The sequence below is a fragment of the Ambystoma mexicanum genome, chromosome 4p (assembly GCF_040938575.1).
Source record: "Ambystoma mexicanum isolate Mex_15411 chromosome 4p, UKY_AmexF1_1, whole genome shotgun sequence".
NCBI lineage: Eukaryota > Metazoa > Chordata > Amphibia > Caudata > Ambystomatidae > Ambystoma > Ambystoma mexicanum.
The window spans coordinates 1,141,874,811-1,141,898,395 of NC_090927.1; the positions used below are offsets into that span (position 1 = coordinate 1,141,874,811).

At 44.3% G+C, this 23,585-nt stretch overlaps 1 protein-coding gene across 5 annotated transcripts in view; it reads right to left on the reverse strand.

The window, feature by feature from the left end:
• Nucleotides 1–23,585, reverse strand: part of UTRN (utrophin) — a 2,010,688-nt gene that overhangs the window by 1,107,262 nt on the left and 879,841 nt on the right. For all 5 annotated transcript variants that reach the window (XM_069606729.1, XM_069606726.1, XM_069606725.1 and 2 more), the window contains 2 exons: nt 16,969–17,139; nt 2,837–3,028 (listed from right to left, as the gene is read on the reverse strand). In XM_069606729.1, the coding sequence (XP_069462830.1) occupies nt 2,837–3,028; nt 16,969–17,139 (363 nt within the window). The remainder of the gene's footprint in view (nt 1–2,836; nt 3,029–16,968; nt 17,140–23,585) is intronic.

Consider the following 23,585-nt stretch of genomic DNA (forward strand, 5'->3'; position numbering starts at 1 on the left):
CATTTTTTGCAATCACGCACTGTGCGTGCGGTGGTGCCGACTGCACTTACTTTCTGGGCAACTTCTTCCCAGATGACGGGGACAGGAGGAAACTCGTACAGTAGCAGGAATTCCCAGTCCAGCATGAACGCGTCTACTAGAGCTCCTCTCCATGGTTTTCTTTTTAGATTGTGGTGGCTATCGCTTTAAGTCTCCCGGGCTGCCGCGGGACAGGGGGAGCCCGGGAGACTCAAAGCGAAAGCCACCGAAATAATAAATACAACGCGGTTGTATTTATAATTGCCTTGGTGTTCTTTTTAAGTTTCCCGAGCTTACCCGAGCCGGGGGAGCCCGGGAAACTTAAGAAAACCACAGACATAATAGCTACAACAACATTGTATTTATAAATGCTGAGGTTTTCATTGTTAAATAAAAGTTTTTAAAAAAGAACTTACGCAGCAGGCGGCAGGAAGGATCCCGACTGCATTCTCTGCTCTCCTGCAATAATAAAGGAAAAGCCACCTAATGGTAGCTTTTGTTTATTACAGCCGACTTTTGCTTCATTAATGCTGCGAGGGCAGAGCTTAACACAAGCACAGGAGGCTCATCCATTTAAAAAAATGGATGCCTCTTAGTATTTATGTTTTATTTATTTTATTTATTTATTTCTATAGCGCTGCAGACCTCAGGCATCAGAGCGCTTTCCATAAAGACAGGGGACATGGTGACGTGACATTGTGCTTCAAATGTTTTAGTTTGAGCCTCATTTGCTCAAAGTTTTACATAGGATCTTTGTTTAAAACATATTTTTTATATATGTTTTTGATTATTGCGCATCTTTGGAGCCATTCAAAATGTTTGAGTGAACGATCCCTTTAATTGTAGAAAGGCCAAAATGTTACATGAGAAACTAGACAAAGGGGATACTAAGTAAGATAGTGTGGGCTGGGTCTAGAAAGTTGTCAAATGTAAGTAAAGTCAATTTCACTTTAATGCTCTTGGAAACAGCAGTTTATCCAAGAGAAGGTATTTAAACCTTTGGAAAATCTGAAAGACTTCCCTGTGCCACTGCACTGAATGTGCTGTGTGACACAATGTAAAAGATGATGCCAGACTCCCGTTTGTCAGACTCCACAACCAAAAGAAACACAGTGTTCACAATCACATTAAAATACACAAGAGAGTGGGAAAAAAAGGGTTTCACTCTCTCCAGGTTAAATATTTAAAGTCTTAAAATCCAGCAAAGTTGTTGGGGGTCTCTATGGTAGAGAGAATTGGCACATTTCTAAGAATCCACCCTAACAACTAACCTGGAAGATACAGGAGAAATGGGACACCCATGAGGCTCCTTCAGGCTAGCTGAACTGCTGTACTCCTGCTTCTGCGGGTGGTGAAAGTCTTTCTCTGTGCTGTGGAATCTTGTTTCAAGCTCTTTCTTGCCTTCCATGTGACAATCCTTGCCTGCAGCTTTCTGGTGCTTCATAGACCTGTGATATTCACTGAATCTGAAGTGGGAGTCCCTGCTGCCTGGCTGAAACCAGAGTTGCGTGTTCTGCACCACCAAACTAATCTGCTTGTTCATGAGACATCCTGGATGAGACCTCTGTGGTCCCTTTTCTTTGTGGACCCATCCTGCTGCCTGTCCTGGAGCCCTGTTTTCCATTAGTCAAATCTGACCTCCCTTAATGAGTCACTGTTAGGTTAGATTTTCATTTATATTCCACATCACCATCACCCGTGAGACCCCCAGCAATTTGTGCTTGTTAGGGAGAATTTGCAGAAATGTGCTAATTCCCTTCTACCTTAGAGACCCCCTCAACACTTTGGAAGATCGCCTGTCGCTGCCTGACCTCTAACTAAATCCAGGCACCTGCAACCACTGAGCCTTGCTCGACCAGACCAAGCGCAGAAGATTGTGTCCATAACCGATTGCAGAACACGAGCCATGGTCTCTGGAAGAATCAGAGTCAGCGGATAAGTCAACATGCCTGCTTCGTTCCACCCCCCCCCCCCAGCCCCCCATCTTCCATAATGTTACAAAAGCGTTAAATCATGAGCCAAACTCACTCTTACCTAACCTTTGGTGGTGGAATCTGTGTTATGGACCCCTCCCTGTAGGCCTGTCCTAGTGTGTCGAATTGAGTGGAGTCCTAATCAGAATTTTATATCTAACTTTGGGACTCTATTATTCATAACCACTGGCACTCCAAATCTTTATAAAAACCTACCTGAAGAGAGTCCATGCTTCGGAACTGGTGACTTTTGGGCACAATGCCCTAAGCCATCATAGAACTGGACTTTAAAAGGAGTTATAGGAGCTGTATTGTGATTATTCTGAAGAATATTGTATTTCTATGTAGACGATTATTAACCTGTGTTACACTGGACATTGATTCAAGTGCTAATCTAACTCTCCTAAGGGTTAATGTATACATCTGTTTCATAAGGATTTGTTTGACAATATTTGCCTGGTATTTATATCTGCTTAGTGTTTAAACTAATGGCCTAATAAGTAATTGTATGTTTATATACTTAGCTTTCATACTGGAATTACTGGCGCTGCTCTGTGTGGACTCCTTGTAGCCCTAGACCCCTTCACACCCTTCAAACGTTGGCCACTCTACTACCTGTCCTTGACAGGGTTTGGCTAGTCCTCAGTGTCTCCTTGTTCACCATAGTAGGGTGGCCTATCAAAATCCTCCCAGCAGGGCTGATTTTGGAAATCCATCTTAACAGTAACTATGAATTACTGACAGAAGACCAATTTATAAGATTACTGTAAACAAAACATTTTGCAAACTAGCAATAAAGTGCTGACAGTAATGCATTCATCTCAGAGCACCAACAAATGGTTTACCTTTAATGAATCCTCCTGTGTGGAAAAGCCATCATAGAGCCCACCATTGAGCTCGGGAGCATTGAGCAATAACTCTGCATCAGCTATCGCCAGCAGTACTTTGTTGATTTCCAGAAGGTACCCCGAAGGCAAGAGTGACACGCCGCCTCCAGACATGTATCCTCCAGTGCCCCACTTCCTAGCATTTGTTGGCTGGGAAAGAAAATGAAATATTCAATAGGATTGTTTTTCAGTCTTAACTACTATGCAAAAAGCCGTATTTTGCGCTATTTTGACATTTAAGTGCATTATAATGATTAAGCATGTTGCTCAAACTTCAAGAATACAGTTCTTTACCTACTTCACAAAACAGAACAGACTGCAAAGGGTAATGCGGAAGGAAGTGTTGTGGATATGGGTCTTTTAAAACTGCGTATATTCAGCCAACTTCAGCTTAGTACATCAGTTAAAGTAATAGGATAATAATTAGCAACTGTTCAATTTTGTCGAAAGCTTTTGCTAGATCTACAAAAGCAAGGTATATTTTCGGTGCGCCTTCCTTCACTTTGAGCTTTAAGATGTTGAGAAGCAAGATGTTAACGGCTGTACTGCCCTGTTTCTGGAAACCCATTTGGAAATGATCATTGTATGGTGCATTTTTGTACCAATTTCTAAAGAGTCCGAGCAGGCTGGAGGCGTAGATTTTCCCTATGTCTGAAAGGGCTATAGGCCTGTAGCTCTCCAGGTTTTCCCTGCTTCCTTTCTTGAAGATAGGTACTATGATGGCATTTGACCATGTTTCTGGGATCGATTTTGATCTAGCACAGTGGCTAAAGATTTTACGGATCACTGCTGCCCACTCTTTCGGTGCTTGTTTCAGATCTATATTGGCCAAGACGTCAGGCCCCGGCGCTCTTGAGTTTTTAAGTTTGATTATCAATTTTTCAATCTCATCACTGTTCGTTACATCTGCCCATGGAGTGGTAGAATCCTGTATTTTGATTGGGTGACTAGTATTGGGGTGGTCAAAGAGCGTCTTGAAATGCACTGTCCATTAGGCTCTCGAAACAGAATTGGATATCTCAATTTCAGATTGGGTTGACATCGTTTTGATCAAAGACCAAAATTCTCCGGATTCACAGCATTTCTTCCAAATCATGTTGGTAGAGTGCTGCTCTTCGATGTTTTATCCATTTTGAGTATAGTCTTGCTTCCTCTTCCCAGTGACGCCAGGGTGTGGGAGTATTTCTTTTCCATGCAATTCGCTTCGGTTTGCGCATGGCTTTCCGTTTTTCTAACACCAGCTTGTCATACACATGTTTCGGCTGTTCTGTTTGCTTTTTCTGTGTAGTAGCTGTTACTCTGTGGGCCAGCAGTAGAGGGAGATAGTTTAGTCTTGTGTAGCCATCCGATTGTGTTGCAAGGAAATCCTCGATGTTATATTTGGCATTTATCTTCGTCACGTCTTTTGTAGTGAGGGGAAGCCTTGACTGCTGATTATTTATGGAAACATCATATTTGTATGACCGTTTGGGTATACGTGTACCTTGCCAAACACAGACCAGAAGATTATGGTCGCTATGCACAGTTCTCTGTACGTCGAAAGCTTTTATAATCAGGAGCAGACCTCGACTCACATAGATATGGTCCAGCGTGGCTTTGGCATTTAGCCGTTCCCACGTCGGGATAATATTTTGCTCTGGGAACAGGGATGTTATATTGTGCAGATTTCTTGGGCTTGTTAGAGACGTCCAGGCCTTGCCTCTTTCTACTGTTTGTCCTTGAGGGAACGGGTTCAACGGGTCGTCTGTGATTTTACAACACTTTGCATTCAGATCCCCGCAAATTATAATGTCAATCTTTTCATCTGTCTCGTAGATTTTATCAATTATTGCCTCCACGTCTGAGCAGAACGCTTTGGTTGTCGTGAGTTGGGGGTTCCAGTAAATATTTATGACCACCAAATGGGTTTAGTGAGCTGCTTCTTCGCTGGTAGTTTTTCGAGGTCAATTTAGCAGGACAGCTAATATCCCATATGATTTTTCCAAGGTTGCCATCATGGTGAAACCCAAGCCTATTTTAATTGCCGTCAATAGCCCCGCTGAGGGGCGCCCCACGAGACCTTTCGTTGCCGGTGATATTTGTACCGTAAAGCCATCAAGGGATGGTTTGTCCGCCAACCAGGTTTCCTGTAAGAACAGAATATCAAAGTGTCCCAGGTCGACGTCTCCTGTCATCGTTAAATGTGTGTGTCCTCTGGTGTTCCAGGAACCCAGAGTGTAGGTGTCTGTCGGACTTTCTAGAAGATCACTACAACTGGAAACAGAGGACATAGATCGTTGCTACTTCTTGTTTGTAGGCATCAGAGTTGATTTCAACCAGTTCCATGGACCTTTTTTAGTGGCTACTTCTCTGCCCCCCCCCCCCGTGGCTTTGCGTCTCGTGTTGTTTCACCATTCTGTCTTTGCCTTTTTGGGGAGTAAATTTGTCTGAAGTTACTTTGGTTGTCCTCTCTTTTGTGGTGTCTACCTCGCTCTTGTTGCTTGGAGCTCTTTCTGTATCTTTCAGCGGCGTCTCGGAGCCTTTCATCCTCGGCTTCAGATCTGTATTTCCCCTGGCGTTGCTCTTCTTGGACTATATTCTCGTCAGAGGAATATTGTCTGTTTCGCACTTGCCACTTTCCGCTTCGGTAGGCGCTATAGAGGTTTTCTGTTCTTGAAGAATAGTGCTGTTTACGAAATGTCTCTTCTTTCTTTGTAGAATCTTTTTTATCCGACGGTCTCAGATCTCCGATTTCTGAAAGGTGGAACCCTAACTGTTCAATTTCTTTGAACACTGCTCTCGACAAGTCTTGGATACTGTGCGATTTCACATGGAGGTATGCTTTTGCTATCTCACCTCTATGGTAAGGTTCCACAAGTTTGAGGTCTTCGGTCCCTATCTGTCTTAGGGAGTTTGTTTTCCTTGTTATTGCTAGGACATTTTTTCTGTTGAGGATCGTACAACCTTCTACTCGTTTGGCTTGCTCTAGTTTGAAGATGTGTATGAGTCCTTTATCTTTATTTTTCGCGGAGAGCCACACTTAGAAATAATGCAAAAAGAAAAAAACGGGCAATGCCGGGCGGTGACAGAAAAAAGATGCCGGAGAAAACTAAGTGTTCTCTGTTCAGGACCTTATCCGGATGACACCTCCGGACGTTATTGTCAAGAAGGTGTACAGAGTGGTGAGTTTTGTTTGCTTCAGTCTCACTCCTGCGTGGTCCTACGGGTACATGCCTAATTTTTTCACCAATCTTCGGATCGCTTTCCCAGTGCTGCGACAGATTTATGAGATCTGAATTCACCAGGAATTCCTCAGCCAATCTGGGTGATCTTGTTAGGTCAACCACCTTGGAGCCGGTCTGTCTATCAACCTGTATTCTGACATCTTCATGACTTCTTTTCTGTTCTTCCCGTCACCTTTTTGTCATTTGTGTTCACTGGTTCTTCCACGTGATTTGACAGTTTCAGGACCGTTTGCTGTTTCATTGTAAGTAGTAGGTCTTTTGGTGCGTTATCCATTGTTAGTATGTTGTCCATTTCCACTATTTCCTTGGTTCTTTTTTTTATTTTTAAGACATCGGCACCGTCTTTGTGCGAGTTTGTAGCAGAAACTTTCTTTGATCCCTGTTAGGCGATCCTCTGCACACCAGGCCACGACGCATCAGAACACTGCTCACATTCCCCCAACATCTCCTCCCAAGCTTCGAGGCTCAAGTGATTCGGTGAAACCACAGAACCGAAAACTCCGTACCAGTGTACGGGCTCGATTGCAACCCTTTCTGCATTGGCAACTGCCTTGGAGAACGTATAGCAGAAAGGGCGGCCTTACGTCTTCACGCCGGTCACGTGATACGCTATGGCGTTCCCCATGTGATCTTGGTGGACGTCACATGATCCAGAGAAGTCACATGACCCAGGGGCGATCAGTATAAAGGTCTGAGAGACAGAACGCTCATTGCTTCTCAGCTGGCTTCGGACACTGTTTGGCGTTACATCTTGCTCCTTGTTACCTTGATCACGGAACTCTATCTCGGACTCCCTTGGACACCCCTTGGTACTTTTGCTTGGAACTGTTTACCTGTTGCCGGATATTTGGACTGCACCTCGACTTGTCTTTGGATCATCCCTTGGTACCTTGCTGATCTTCTACGCCTTTTCCCTACTGGGGATTCAAGTCAAGCCCTGACTCCCACAGGTGGCTACCCTTCATCCACGCTAACCTGCGGTTCTACTATTCCAGGGACCGCCGCATCTAATGAGCCTCGAACCTCCCTACTAGGTTACCTGGGTCTCCCTTACACCAGATAGGTAAGACACTTTAGATTCTTTTGTTTACCTGCCTGTATTGTGATTGCCTGGTGCTTAACCTCCTTCCTTCTTGACAGCAGCATCGGTGTTCCAGAGGCTCCGTGGATCTGGGAAGACATCTCTCACCTGTGGCCTCAAGGGTCGCACAGCGGGTTTCTATTTCGTTCCCCTGTGCGTCACTTGGGGACGGAGGTCTCATCGGTCTACACGACACTCAAGTCAGAACAATCCCTTATCGCCATTACAGGGCTGATTTTTAATTTCTGCTTGCAGCACATCCACTAGTTTTTCAAGCATTGACACTGAGTTCCAAGGCTTTATGTTGGATGGTGTTTTTGGTCTGCGTTGCTGTTATATATCCTTCTATGAACTTCATTTTAGTGTATATGTTTGACAGGACTGTGGTATTGTCTTGCATGCTCTCTCTTATCAATTCATACAGTTTGCCAAACGGGGCTAGGGCAATAGTAATGGCCGAATTTATCGTTATCATATCCGATTTTTTTGATGGAGTCTTTTGGAGTTGCTGATTAGATGTCACTAAAGCGCCGGTTCTTTGGAAGGGTAGAGATGTTTGGTCGTTTGTTGCTACCACGAGGTGAAGCCAAAGCTTCCCAGAAGCTTGAGGCATTTGGTTCCTGGGGCTGGGATTGCGTTTGTTTATACGGTCCTCTTGTGGCCTTGCCTCCATGTCCCCCTTTTTGAATAAAGAGTTTGTCCTGTGATTATATGAGCTTTTGTCCACGCCAGGCGTTGGCCCTTTTCCTGCTGATCTTGTGGATTGTCCATTCCATTAACTGGAGCGTTTTCTTCTACGAGAGATTGCCTTGGTGGCATCAGCACCTGTTTTGACGTTTTTGAATTCTATCCAATTTGCGGCAGAATGTCCATTTGTTGTTGCGGTGTAGTCTTTCTCGGTTCCGTCATTACGGGCGGATGGCCTGTGTTTGAATGCATGGGTGTCTCTGTCGTCTGCTGGATTTCCCTCATCTGTGGTTGTTTTTGCATAGCATTTTTTGTTGGCGAGGGAACCACTAGCAAGGTATTTTGCATACCTCCGTTAGGTGACTTTTCAGTAGCAATATCAATTTTGCAGAGTTTTTTTATTGGCGTAATATCGTGAGTAGCTTCCAGTAGCTCTGCGTCAGATCACTCGGTGTCTGTATCTATTTTCCTCTTTTGGTAGTTGGTGAAAAAAGACTTCAGAGGACAGGACAGGAGTGGCTTTGGCAAGAACTGTCCCAACTTTGCCCCACCTTTATTTTGGGTTTTTTGTAATGGCGCCAATTTAGTCTTCCTTTTAATTTGGGACAATTTTTTTGATGGTTTCCTTCTGCTTACTAGGCTTTGTGTTCGCCAAGTTGTGTGTTTTCACTTGCTTTTTTGTTTGAAGTTTACATTTGGGCTTGTCTCCATGCGAGTTGGTTTTTAGGAGGGTACGGTTGCACTCCGCATCCATGTCACCATCGATGTCTGGGTCCGAGTTATCCACCTCATGACTCCTTTCTGTGTCACTTTCTCTTTCCCCTTCACTGCCTTGGACTTCTAGGCGCTGCTCACCGCTCCTGTTGTGTTGCGGTTCTTGATGATTCATCGCTCTCACACTTGATTTATTGCCCGCTGCTGGCTGAGATTGTTTATTGGAGTCCTCCAGTGCTAGTGTTGGCTTTGTGGTGGCAATGCCCGATCTTCCAGGCTCCTCCTTGGCTTGAGGGGGGGGGGTCTACTCCCCCCCACTGGAGCCCTTCTCTGTCTCTGGATGGACTTGTTCCCCAGCATTGCCGCCATCTGCTGCGTGTTCCTGGACTCCACTCGTCAGGGGCAGAGCCGAGCGAGAGCCACTGGAGCCTGTCACCTTGCAGCTGCGGTCCCGCGTGGAGTCCTGCAGGGGCCACCCTCCAGCCGCCGCTGCCGGAAGCTCTCTCGCCTCAGCGGTGCGCGGAATGCCAGTTGCTTCGGACAGACTCACCTCAGGCGGGCTCATGTCGATCCTTGGCTCTTCCTGTTTCGAGCCACCGCCATCGGGTCCTGGATCCACCTTCGGATTAGACGGTAGGTCGTTTTCACTCCCCAGTTTCGGGAGGCTTACTTCTAGATCTAGTGTACTTTTGTTACTTCTCAAACGGCGGCGACCCAGATCTACCTCCCCTTCATAGGCAATGTTGGGGGTGATCTCTTGGGCTTGATTCACTGCCGAAGATGTCAATTTACATTCCGACTTTTGGAGTTTGTGCCCCGCAGCATTGGCCATGGTCTCTGAGCGCACAGGCTTTCCATTTCTTCCACGTCTGGAATTTGCTCTCGGAGGTTTTAAATAGGTGTGCCTGTAAGCAAGGAGAATTTCCCCTGTTCATCCAGAACCATCAAGGACATCGACACCCTTGTTCCGGCGGCCTTGGCTGATTTCTGCACTCCTTTGCCACTGGAATCTTCCACCTCCGCCTTTAAGCACTCCCTTGCGCATCCCCTCCTTAAGAAGCCCTCTGCCGATCCTTCCTCTCCGGCTACTATCACCCCGATCTCCATTACTCCTTTCCTGAGCAAACTCTTGGAAAAGCTGGCCATATCCCAGCTTAATCTTCACAATGAATCTGTTTGTCTTCTTGACCAGACTGAGATCATCCTCATTGGAACACCAGCTTTTTTATTTTTTTTTGTTTCTTTTTCTTTTTTTCTCCTCTCTACTCTCTCCTCTCTCCTCTCTCCTCTCTCCCCTCACCCTCCTCCCTTCGCCCTCCCCACCACTCTGGGCCCTCTTCCTGCTCCTACCTGTGGGGCTAAGAGCCTTGGGGTAATCTTCAACTCCACCCTCTCTCTCCTCCTCTCCTCACATCTGACGTCTCTAAGAAAACAAACTATCAGCTGCAACTCCTCAGAGGTATTCTTCCTTTCCTCACTTTCCCCAGAAGCTCACTGTCTCAAGAGCTTCGGTCCTCTCTAGGCTGGACTACTGCAACAGCCTCTTTCTAAATGGTCCTGCCTCTACTCTCCGTCCTCTACAACCTATCCAGAACAGGACTGCGAGACTTGCCCTTGGCCTCCAGCCGAGGGATCGTATCTCTCCAGCTCTGAAATCTCTTCATTGGCTCCCAGTGACAGCAATGATCAATTTCAAGACCCTCTACATCGTCCACAAGGCTTTTTTGGGCCTGGTACCCCACTACCTCCAACTCACTCTTTCTACACATCTCCCTTCTCGAGCTCCCTCTGGATCAGCCTACCTACCTCTCTGAAACTTGAGCAGAGCCACCGCCGGTTCTGGAAGCAACTCGAGACCTTTCTCTTCGCTTCCGCGTACTCTTCCTCTCCCCTGCTGAAGTCCCGACTGCTCCACGCACTGGTAACCTGGCCACTTTATTGTTAAGGATTCTAATCGGGCATCACACACATGACCAGGACTCTTGCCACTAGCCTAGGATGCAGCGCACAATTAAAACACTTTTACTTAATTTCCTAGACTTCGGATTGAGCTGGACCCCAACCCGTCTAACACCCCCTTTTACAAGTACCCCCGGGTCACAATGGACCATGAACCAGGCCGATGGGTGGCAATTCAATATTTATTTAATTTAAATACAAAGAAAATCACACAAATGTAATATTAGCCAGCAATCACCAATGGGGTGATAATGACAAGGTGCATTGATGAAATACACTTAGTTTGACCTTCTACTATAACATATCCAAAGCACAAATGAATGGGAGCAATTTTAATGTTCGGGTAGATAGCACCAGAGTTAAGATTTCCCCCCGCAATGCTCCCTCAAACACCTATTAATAGAATTTTGAGTGGATAGAAAGCAGCAGCACAAAGTCAGGTATACTAGGCAGCAAACAGAATTAAAATCTGACCTTATTTAAAAACCTTTGCAATTACAGAAAATAACACTCGGAATGAGTAAATATTTGTTTTACCTGTGTGGTTGAATAAACGAGGTAAATATGAGCATAGCACTATCACAGATGTAAGAACACTAGCAGACTACAAGCAATGTCCTAACAAAGGGCATACAATTCAGAAAATCAACATGAAAGTGAAAAACAGTGCAGCCAAATCACACGCATAGAAATTTCATTTGCTAATTTGCATGGGTTTAAATGTCAAAACGGTTTGAAAAACGGGTGAAATAGAAAAAAATAAAAAAGCGGAATGCGGTTTTTATGCTGAGTGACAGATGCACATCACAGGGATAATATGCAAGTGAAAGAGTGACTCTAAATTAACGACAGGATGAGATTCTCAATAGGAAAGTAAATTCGGTTTTAAAAATAAAAGCAGTGGACAGGGAAAATCGGTTTAAAAAGGAAAGGACAAGTTTTACAGAAACTATATTTTAGTGGCTAGAAAAGAGACTCCGCCCGCGACACAGGTTACTTTGCAAGTGTAACCCCTTCACGCCGTGTGGCTCTTTATGTGGGAATTAATTAAGTTTAATCAAAATAGTACTAAGGACTTACACAAGACAGAAATGAGTGGAAGAATGGTGCTAACACTTAGAGATGAAGGACAGGATGCACAGAGAACTCGGACAGTTTTAAGGATTTCTGCTAAAGCAGTTATGGGATTTCTATGGGGTGGAATCTAATACAAGGTACAGAGCAAGGGAAGCAGTTTGTAGGTGTTGGGGAAGGGAAATACAACAAGCACTTGAATCGGGTATTTGGACAGCGCACCAAGTTTCTGGAGAGCAAGGCAATATTTGGACACTGGTTACAGCGGCAAGCTCTCCCAGAAGAAAACAGCTGGGTAAAAGTCTGGTCACAGCACAGCGGCACCTCAGCTGCATAGAGCGGATAGCAAGGAAAGCAGGCAGCACTGGATAATCCCACTGAGGGTTCAGCCACCGTTCCCCTTTCTACCTGAATTTCTTGGGATTTTTAGTGGGGGTTTTCTGGATTAATGCTCCAGCCTGGATAGGGTCAGCTATGCTCTACCCTGGAAGTGGAGTCTGGAATCTTGCAGAGTGAAGATGCAATATCTGGATGCGCAGGAGCTGGAAAATTCAGAAGAGAGTCCCTTGGTCTCTGTGAGATTCTACCTTCTATAAGGCGGATGACATCACATGATTATACTATGGGACCAGCTTTGGCTGGACATGCCTCTAACAACTGGATAGGTCAGCCTACGTATGTCGTCTCCTCCCTAGAAGCAGATTGGACTGAAGGAGAGGACTCAGTTTTTTGGGGTGTGTTTTTATGAGGTACAGAGCCATCCCAGAGTCACTTTTGCCAAAATCAGTTATGACACAAAAATGCACCTTTCTAAAGTTGTGGCACTTTTGAAAATTCCATAGGCAGATTACATATTTCACACAGAGCATGGCATTCCAACTCCCAAGTTTATACGGTATCATGTAGCCCTTCTAATAATCGTTTGCCATTTTTGGTGGGAAATATTTCACTCAAAATTCTACAATTCTATATATGTGTACCTATTATCACAGAGCATGTTTGCATTACATTTCGAAGTTATACCATGTACACTTTTAACATGAATTAAATTTTTCTGCCGTTTGCGTCCCATACATGCTAAGGAAAGCCACAATATATTGTTTTAATGCCACAAAAATTACACTTAAACTGTTAAACATTTGCATTCCTGTGTTTCCCGGTTACAGAAATAAAAGTCTTAAACTTTATTAATTCACAACAGTCTTTTGCCACAAATGGGCAGCCTTGTCTGCCAAATAAGGGAATTTTTTTTCAACCCACAGCCAACTGTCAGGCACTAGCACTGTGTGCCATGGATTTGTCTTTGAAGCTAGCCAGTTTTAGTGGAGGGGAGGTGCTGCTAAAAAAGTCGCACCTATGTGTCCCAGAAATCCATGGAAATCGGCTAGAGCACTGCCACAGAGTCCAATGAGGGTGTGAAACGCATCACCCTTGCCTATTCATATGTCCCAGATGATGGTACACTTGGGGGACAGTAGATCCTGTAGTCAGTCCTTTGAAGCCAGGGCCTAAAAACCTGTCCTGCTGGTTTAACAGTAACTGTATTTATTTATTTTTCTTTCTTGAACTAGAAAGCAAGACTGTTGGTATTAGACATCCTATATATGTTTTAAAACAAACCCCCATCACATTTCTATGCAGGGACAGAGCCTTAATTCAACATTTTACTTTTAAACAGATATTTTCTTGTTTGTAACAAGCTCCATTTTACACATGGTTAATTTTCCTTTGCTGTCCCGTTCAAATGCGGTTTCCCCTGGTATCTTTATTCTGAGCATTTTCAGGGCCATAGTCAATTTTTACTACACAGGAATCTGTTCAAAGCAATGAAACTGACATGATCAACAAGAGAGAGAGCTTCTTATGAAGAGTTTATCTGCGTCATTTTGTTGCAAACAGGAAAGCGTTTTGAGTACGGCTTGAAGTAGAGTCCTTTGTTATTTCACAGATCTTGCCTGACACAACCTGTCATTCAATGAGAACTGCCCCCTTTTTGCTGGAGCACACCTGAATATGTAGGGACCTAGCTGGGTCTCACTGAATCAGAACTGTGTACTGTGGAACAGATGAAAAATAAAATCAGGGCGCAGTCATTTTAAAAGGCAGAATATTTCCTCTCTCAGTGAAAAGGTTTTGAGCTGGCAGCATAGCAGTGCTGCCTTTGAATTCTTTTCTTTGGAGCAATTGAAGAAAATACTGGCAGCAATTCTAGGGGTGTTCTGTGTTTCATCTTGCCCCATGTGTGGCTGGTAAAACAGCACAGCCATCATTTTGGAGTCTGCAAAGCGCAGTTTTAATGCAAGGCGATAGTGCTCAACAGAACCAGCGAAGCCATTCTGCTGGTGACCGCTGAGATGTAGCTTGGTGAGTTAGGGGATTCTGCTGGGCTGGTAGATGTATCCCACACTATGAACTTGGGGCCAGGTTCCTGCATGTCCAATTGCACCTTGCACTGCCTCTTGGCTCCCGCAGCACTTGTGGTCTGTATCTGCATCGCTACAGCCCCTTATCTCTGCACTTATGAGCCACCCATTGGCTGCACTTTCCCATTTACCTGTACTGAGCCACCCGCTGGCTGTACCTTTGAGTTACCTGCACTTCTGCCTCCCGCCTCCCTCACTCAGCACTTCTCCCCTTCCACTTGCCCGCACTTGTGCGATCTGAATGACAGGGCCTAGTGAGATCGTTGTTTGGTCCTCCCTCTGTTTCCCCCTCCTTGTCTTGACGCGCCTAGAAACACTTGTGTACAGGCACGTTATAAATGCCATATCATGTCAGTAAAGCAATTCGGGGAAAGCAAATCCCAACAGGTGAGTAATTTACCATGTACTCTAACCACACATGGAGTGACTTCAGTCAGGCAAGTAAAAGTATTTATTGAAATTAGCTCAGCAATATTACATTTTTAAGAGACGCATCAGCTATTCAAGGTCAGTAATAACTTATTGGTATCTAAACAATTACACTATGTCTATTAAAGGAATAGACAGTTTCCCCAAGGATACCTTTCAGAAGTGTAGGATACAATTCTAGGGTAACAACTCCTGACTATTTAGAAGTGCTCTAAAGCAGTTAAGGGAAAGCATAACCCAATTTTACACTTTAAGAAAGACACAATGTATTTCACAATAAGTAAGGAACCTACTATCCTTTTAAGAATGTCATTCATCAATTCATAGCTAAGTATTAACTACAAGACTGTTTTAGGAATGCATTGACGCAGACCAGGGAAATCAAAACCCAAGGGTACACTTTAAGAATGACAATCTGTTATCCAAGGTGGGTAAACCCTATTGGTAACTTTTAAACTCATTCAGTTAAGAAATTATAAGACAGTAGCAACCACGTATTACTTATCAGAAGGGGGAGAGGGGACACACCATTCAAAGTAAGTAAAATAACATCTATACCTTTTTAAAGGAGCAACCAACAACATACAGTTAAGTATAAACTTCAGGACACTTTGTAACTCCTATTACAGAGATATAGTTACCACACTAACCCCTTTAGCAAATAAGTACCTTTTACATTTGTTTTAGTTTTCAAGAGAGCATGCTTACCTTTTAAAGTCCTTCCCTAGTCCATAGCATGAGTTTTCTCAGATGCAGAAGAGGGACCCTAGTGGTCTAGTAGCCAGCTGTAGGCAAATCAGGATAGGGTTCAGTTGCAGGAAGTTCCAAAGGGTATCTCATCAAACAAATAAGTATTCACTTTAAAGTTAGTCGAAAGTGTTCAGGGACATCACAGAAGACTCCCTGTATGCGCTCCGGCGTTAGGCCTGGGCGAATGGTATGGGCAAACTCCCAACCACATGAATCACCCACTCAGCCTCATAGGATTCACACAAGACGTAAGGTAAGTATTAACCAAGCCAACACAGTACCACAGAAGAAAATACGAGCATCTGGGTGGATGCCTTCAGGATGCAGCCGCACAGGATCCCGCCCTTGGGTTCTTGGTCTGGAGACTGAAGAAATGGACACTGAAGGAAAACTGGCAGCAATCATCGATGAGGGAGGCTAGTTAGGCAATAATTGGAGTAGTAACCCTGTGGGAGACTACACCACCCTTGTTCTCTTGGTATGAGGCAACCCACCTATTCGTATAGGTCTGTACTACACAAAATGGTAGTGCGACTGAGTAGCCAGACCTATCTCAAGAGGTTTAAATGTGAGCTGTAGAGCATTTAAATCGACAAAAACTAGTGTTAGGGAGAATTCCCAGAAATGTGCTAATTCCTCTTTAGTTTAGGGACCCCCAGCACTTTTGCTGGACTCTAGGACTTTTAAATTTTTAACCTGGAGAGAGGGAGACCTTTTTCCCACTCGCTCATGTATTTTTCTGTGATTTGTACTCTATGTTTCTTTTGACTTGGAGTCTGACAAACTCCATAGGCATCATCTTTACATTGTGACACACAGCACCTTCAGTGCAGTGGCACAGGGAAGTCTCTTAGATTTCCCAAAGGTTTAAATACCTTCTCTTGGTGAAACTCTGGTTTCCAAGAGCAGTAAAGTGAAACTGACTTTGCTTACGTTTTGTAACTTTCTATACCCAGCAGACACTATTTTACAAACTTTGCTGGAAGACCTTCCCCATCTGGCTGTACTTCTTTGCTGCTGCTGGAACCAAGTGCCTGGGGTCGAGAAATGCGTAGTCGAGTGCAACGTCTAAGCCGGCCAAAAGCTCCAGGAGTCTACGGAGGACGTTCCCAAAGCAGGATGACCCAAGCTTAAGTCACCTCACCAGAGTGCTGGACTCAATCACTGGACGAAGGACTCCTCCCTCACTTCCTGCCTTCTCAGACACTCTGGAGCCTCGGCTTGGAATACAAAGGATTGCCGCCGAAGACACTGCTGCAAGCTGATTTGACAGCCTGCAAGTGATAATGACAAAGTCATAAAAGTAGTTACACTGCCACTAGGCTTTCAACTTGTATTTATAACAAATGTTACCAGGTAAGTGAAAAGGGGGATACATTGTATCTCCCTGGCACTCCACATAAGCTGTGGTGTCCTGGCTCACTGTATAAAATGTAAAGGGGATGGGAATCCCCCTTTACCTCTTGGGAACAGTAGTTCACCCAAGATATAATAAGAGAAATTACAAAAGGGAAGCCCAAAGGGGCAACCCAGCCTAAGCCCAAAAGTTACAGGGAACTATAAATCCAAACACACACTATGTAGAGACATACACAAAGATTCCCACTCCCCTATGGACAAGACACATTTTCACCAAGTTCAAGCTTAAAGTTCTGGGTTTGACACAGGTCAGTAAGATTTACCTTAAATAGGAAAATCGTAATTTAGTACACCAGGTTAATAGCATTTTTCATTTTTTAGGGTACTCACCGAGCTGTCATAGTGGCTTTGTTGATATGAGACAAACTGGCTTTCAATAGATGTCCAGCGCTGGTTAGGGTCCCCAACCTCCCCAGGAGAGCCATATTCTGAAAGGTTACTGCTATTCTTCTGCATACTATCAAAGTCGTCCCGGTGTTGTTCCAGCTCCTGTAATAGTTCCTGAAAAATACTTGCCAATATTAATCTCTACAATATGGGTTTCAATGCCTTAACAGTGGCAACTTGTGGTGTTCTTCCACAGAGAGAACATTTCATAAACGAGTCCCCAGCCAATATAGAGTCTTTCAACATTAATGGTAGGAACATATAGTTCTGTAGTCATGTGATGCGCACCTAAACTTGCTCGAGGATTACCCTCCCCCCTCCTTTGCTTCAGCTGTCATCGGCCATCCCCCCCCATGTAGAATACGTTTGAGGAACAAAGCAGCCATAACATACCAACTTAGACCCTATGTCGAAGGTACGCATAAGCATGCAAGGATGTGAAATATTTACATCCTTGCCTTATCATGGTACTTTTTAAACATCTAATATAGTCATGGTCCGTTCTGAAGCATTCCACAAAATGCGCCTAATATTTAAGATGGGGTACACTTTTTCAAGCCACATTCTGGTCGGGAAATCTGTTATTCCCAGTTACAGTTTCCTCTATTAAAGACTGGTTCATGATTGCAACATTGTCTCACAATCTAGCACAGACAGAGGCACCTGGCAGTGTTGGGTACGATTTTCATATAATGATAAATCTTCCTGACCTTTGTCAACCACAGAGCTTTTTGCTTTAGTGGTGGAATATCATTCCCTACACCTCAGTAAGAGGGAACCTTTTTCCACACGCACGTAGCCTTTTACTCTCTTTATGGGTGTCATTTTAAAGACTCTCCAGAGTGTCTTTTTAATTTTATCCTCCAACAACTTTTGGCTCATACTGCTTATTGTTGCTGGGATGCCCTTGGGGCTCCCCTTTTAACTTTCTCTGGCAAACCTTGTGAGAACTATTGTTTCCAAGGGCAGAAAGGATCTTTGGATCCCTTTTACATTTTATTAGGTGAGACCACCACCCCACACCTTATGTGGAGTGCTGGGGGACATTCTAAAAGTAACATTTATTTTAAAATGCCAAACATACCTTTAAGGACTGGTGGCAGTGAACCTTTTTATTAATTTGGTGCACCTTTACCGTGGGCTGATTTCCATAGCCCCAGTAAAGGCACCCATGTGTGCGCATTTTACCAAAATGGCTCTCGTCTTCTTTTTTCGCCATTTTTGCATTTCTTGTTCCTTCCCCTGACATCCAGGCAGGGACATTTCTTATCTTCAGCGGAAATCCTGCTGATTCCCCGCCCAGACTCCAGAGTGGCTGTGAAGGCAGTAAGCGAGGAAGGAGTCCTGACTGCAAGAATCCACTGGAAGTATGGCTGTCCGGAAAGGATTGCAAAACCTCCCAAGTTTGAATGTTGCATGGCTGTTTGATTGGCTGGGTTGCTGCATAAAAGTCTGATCCTGGAAGCTGAAGATGTAGTCGACCACTGGAACCAAAACTGAAGAGGAATATGAGGAAAACGCAGCTGAGACTATTTCAAGCAACCAGAGAGTCTGCTGTGTAACCGGAGCCTGCAATAGTCCTTCCTTACAATCAGCAAAACGAAAAGGTGATGGCTGGAAGGTTTTGAAATAATCATAACCACGGGCTGGACCCCTTTTGCAATGGCTCAGACGGGCTAAAAAAACGGTGGTGTGGAAGGTTGCCCAGAGCATTGCCAGTGGTACAGATTCATTCAAAACCTTCCACCCATCCCTTTTGTGGTCACAGTTTGTCTCACTATGTGAGAGAGGGTATGCCCAGACGTGCGTCCCTTGCTCGCTGCCCCATAGGGAACCAGGCTGCACCTCACTGAGGAGGCCCAACAAGGCCGAAACATGTCTGGGGTTGCTTGTGTTTCTGTGCAGAAGGGACCTGGCCTAGCAGTTCGGGCTGGGCAGCTACCATTGGTGGCAGTACCTGATTGATTTGCATATGGCTGGACCCCTTTTGCAATGGTGCAGACGGGCTAAAAAACGGTGGTGTGGAAGGTTGCCCAGAGCATTGCCAGTGGTACAGATTCATTCAAAACCTTCCACCCCTCCCTTTTGTGGTCACACTTCCTTACAATCAGCCTGAGGATCCCGAAACAGACGACCCGGAGCCTGGTGAGACCCACTAGACTCAAGACCACCTACATTTTGAGCCATCCCACATCGCACTGCGACCTTGCGGGGCTGCACTACCCCAATACCCTGGGACCTCAAACCATCTGGTGGTGCATGGTCTTCCGAATCTCACAGAAACTTTGTGGGCATCCTGCTGGATCTCCAGAGACACAAATCAAGTCCGAGAAGTCCCCTCAGAATCTTGGACTTTGCAAACAATGAGAATCCGACTGGCAATATTCGGTCTTCTGTGCTCCTGAAAAGGTGCCAAATCCACAGAGCCGTGACCCTTGCTGAAGCTTTCTGTGTCGATCCCTGCTGGAAAAGCCCATCCAGGGTCCTGCCTTCTGACAAGGAATGTAGTGCCTCAGTTTTTGGCAGAAAATCCTGAAGTTCCTCCTTTTGGCATCCTCTTCTTCTGTGCCGAGTAGTCCGTGTGTTTAGAGCCTTTCCCGTAATTCCTTCTGCAAAAGTCCTTCCAGATTCGTGTCTTCAATCTTCTTGGTAAAGCAATTCAATCACAGTTTTTTGGCTGCAGCTCCTGAAGTCTTCTTGTTGGAACTCTTCTTCACTTGATAAGGTACTTTGCTGACTTTGGTATTTATTTACCTTGGGCCTGGGCGATTCATTTGTATCCTTACGGTGCTGCTGGGGAGGCCACCCATCCAGTTCACTTAGGCCCACTGCTAGGGTGTCTTCTGTGGAGCCCAGTGGACCCTCAACTATCTTTCAAAGTGGACTACTTACTTGTTTGCTTAGTCTTCCTCAGGAACACTGACTTTGTCTGCAACAGAGCCCTATCTCACCCTGCCTAGTGCTGGCTCCTAGACCACTAGGGTCCCTCTTCTGCTTATGTGAAAACTCATGTATTAGAATTGGGAAGGGCTAGATCATTTAAATGGTCTGCCTTGAAAAGTGTTGAAAAAGTTTAAAAGAGTTAGTTGGTAACTTTAAACTCTGAGTGAATAGTTACAAAAAGTTATTACTTACCTTAGCTATGTTCTGCCATGATGAAAGGTATATATAGGATTTACTTACCTTGAATAAGCTGTGTGCCTTCTTAAATAAGTAATCTGCAAGTCTTGCTTTCCTTAGAAACTGTCTCACCATTCTAACAAAGTAGACTGAAGGTTAAGTTACTCACCTGCAAATTGGTTTCCCCTCTTTCCAAAAGTAATGCTGTTGGTTTCACTTATTATTCCCGTTAGGACAATTGTATGAGTACCCCCAATTGGGTCTTGCTTCCCCTGACTTGCTGTTATAGCCTGTACAAAATAAGGCTGCTTAGGTTAAACTTATCTTTTAGGTTGCGTGTAGCTCCTTACAAAAGTATAGTGGATTCTATACTTGTGTTAGCCATGTGCCTTCCAAAAATAAGTTAAAGTTATTGCTTACCTTTGTAGAGGAGGAGCAAAGTACCCCCACTGCAACTGCCCCGCCTACATTACCTGAAATGTATGAACCAAAGTATGTGACGTATACTGAACAGTTAAACCAGCAAAGAGAAGAGCATGGACTCTGCAGTACCCATAAGAATACCTATACCTAAGAGAATATGGGAGGTAAAGTACCCATTGAGGAAACCATACCTGCATACAAGACAATATGATGGCCATTTGAACGAGATTCCTGAAGAAGCAGAGAAACTAAATGGCAAAGATGAATGGTGACGTCATACAAAGTTGAATCAACACCCATATAGAAAGATGACCAGAGAGGCAGACGATTTATAAAGCACAAAGAGGTACCAAGGATAAGTGACATCTTGGGATCAAGGTAAAGAGACTTATGCCACAGACCTGATGAAGATACTTAGTTTAAACGTGTACAGATGCAATGAAACGCAAGCAGCAAAGCAATCATGAAGCTAGCCACATGCTTTTAAATAGATTAGACCGCGGCAAGCACCAACATATATATCTCTAGAGAAACATATGGACAAGTAAAGGATGGATGTTTCCACTACGTATATAAGCAGTACTGAACAAAGCAGTTAATAAAAGCAATTGAATAAAACAGAATAAAAGTTCAGCTAACGAGTTCACTGAGCCAAGAAAGCCATGGTCTTATCAAGCTGGAATTGACTGACATTGAATACAATTAACGTGAAAGAAAAGAAGCTCCTGTTCAGAGAGGTCAGGCAAAAACAAAAGACGTCAGAGGACTATTGAGAATAAAATCAAATACACGAAAAGGCTTGATTTCATGGTGTCCAGTCACGCGATAGAAGGAAGTTGGACGAAAAAGATGATCACACCTACGCACAGAGGCTAGCTGGTACCCATACTCCTTAAGAATTCTCAGAGAACAGTACAAACTCAAGGCAAACTTCAAATCCCTAATTGACACTGGACCATTGAGGTGATGATGGATGATATGCTCATTGGTGGGAAGCTGGTGCTAAAACTAGCTCACCCGCACCTGGTTGTTCAGTCTGCGTGCTGCTAACGTAGGTGGAAAAGTACTGACGGGGGTTAGAAGCCAACCAATTGTAGGGGACCACGTAGCTGGGGGTCCTGTAGCTTGTGTAGCCAATGGGACGTTGTACATTTAGTGACCTTCATAGTGGCCATTTTGAAGGAAGGGCTTAGTTGCCCCACCTGATGTTAACTATCCAATTATCTCTCTCCGTTACCCTATACAAATATGGAACCTATGCTTAGTTATTCACTTAGAACCAATCCCACCTCCCGTTAGGTTTTTGTAGTTTGCCACGCAGGAAGACGTTGGTAATGACGCAGGTCAAAACGTCAGTGATGACCAGTTATGGGTATAAGAACCCAGCTTTTTTATGAAGTAGGTAGAGTCAGTATTGAGCGATTGCTAATGTTCATTGTACTCCGTTTTAGATACTTGACATTAAAACAGACAAACTTTGCCAAACTATTTGTGTCATCTTGTTTATTGATGTATGAATAAAATCTGCATCCCATCCATCTCCAGGCTAGTCATCTTAAACGGCTATTTGGGAACACCCAGCTTACCTTAGTCTGTGCACTGAAAAGCAACTGTAATTCAAGATTACACAAAAGGGTTTACTTAACTTGAGTATAACTGTTATCCCAAAAGAGGTTCTATGTTTTTACTGTTCCTAGAATAAGTGTGTTACTTTTCTGAAAAGTATATTGTCCAGTTGATATTACTATGTAATTTCTTGCTGAGTGTCACGGTACAACTGGTAGGGTCCACTACCCTTGAATTACTGTATGTCATCTAAAAGTAATTATTGGTGTGACTTGACTAGAACGCCTTTGTGCATTCAAGCATAGTGGTGTGTGTTTTTATAAACGTCTAGTACTTACTCCAAGACCTAACTTGGCCTATATATATATTCATAATAAACCTTTATTTTGTATAATACTCCTGGTTGGCAGTGTTTGTTGTCTCAATGTTGTACAACAAGCTCAATGTACTTTCCTTAAGCCCTCTCTCCCTCCTAAGATAAGCCTGTCTTCTCCATCTATGCTACCCTGAACTCATGTTGTACAGCCTATACTAATAGTTGAGTCTTATACTGTCTCAGTTGAATGGTTTTTCTAAGCCCTTAGTTGAACTTCAGAAGAACTCTTCTAACAGGCAGCGAACAGTCAGATAAGGTCCTAGAATGTGCCCCATCTACAGGCAACTATAGCGCCCCCTAAGCAAACCCAAAATCCTAGTGAAGGCTAAAAAATGATTTTTTTAACCTTTTAACCAAAATGAATTTCATACACATAACAATGATGCAGGCTCACGTTTCTTTAACCACAGCACTAGAGAAGTTATTTTCAGGCTCTGAGGAATGAGTTGAGGAGACAGATGCTTGCAACCATTTTGCAAGTTTGCAGTTCTCAGTCACAGGTTCTCCTGCAGATGCTACTCAGTTGACTATTCATGGTCTCCTGGACAAGAGTTCCCGCACCATGGCTGCAAGGAAGCATGTTTCCCATAATGGAATACCCTTTGCACCTTCAGTGGATTCAGTAACATTGCCATGAATTGTTCAAGTCAGTAGTTCACCCCCTCAGAGTACAGGAGGGCTGAGTCTGGTACAGACAGCTGTAGGGTATGGAAGGGGAGAGCGACTTTCAAAATGGTGGACTGGCTGCATGAAGCTCCGACCCTCTTGGTCTGGCCCCTTAGCTGGAAAATAAGACCAAGTATACACAGAAGCAGTAGCCAATCCCTCCTGCACCCAACTACCAAATGCAGATGCAGCCACTAACCAAGAGTCCAACCCAGGGAGATGTGGCGGATCAGAAGGAGGACACGGACCATCTGAGGACACCGACAATGCATTTATTAAATGTAAAGCCTAGTTATCCGTTTTTCTAAGGGGTGTTCACTACCTAGTAAACTAAGGTGCAAGTCAGCGTTAGGGAGAATTTTTATTTCTGTGCCAATTGCCTTTAACCGTCGAGACCCCCCCCCATCTC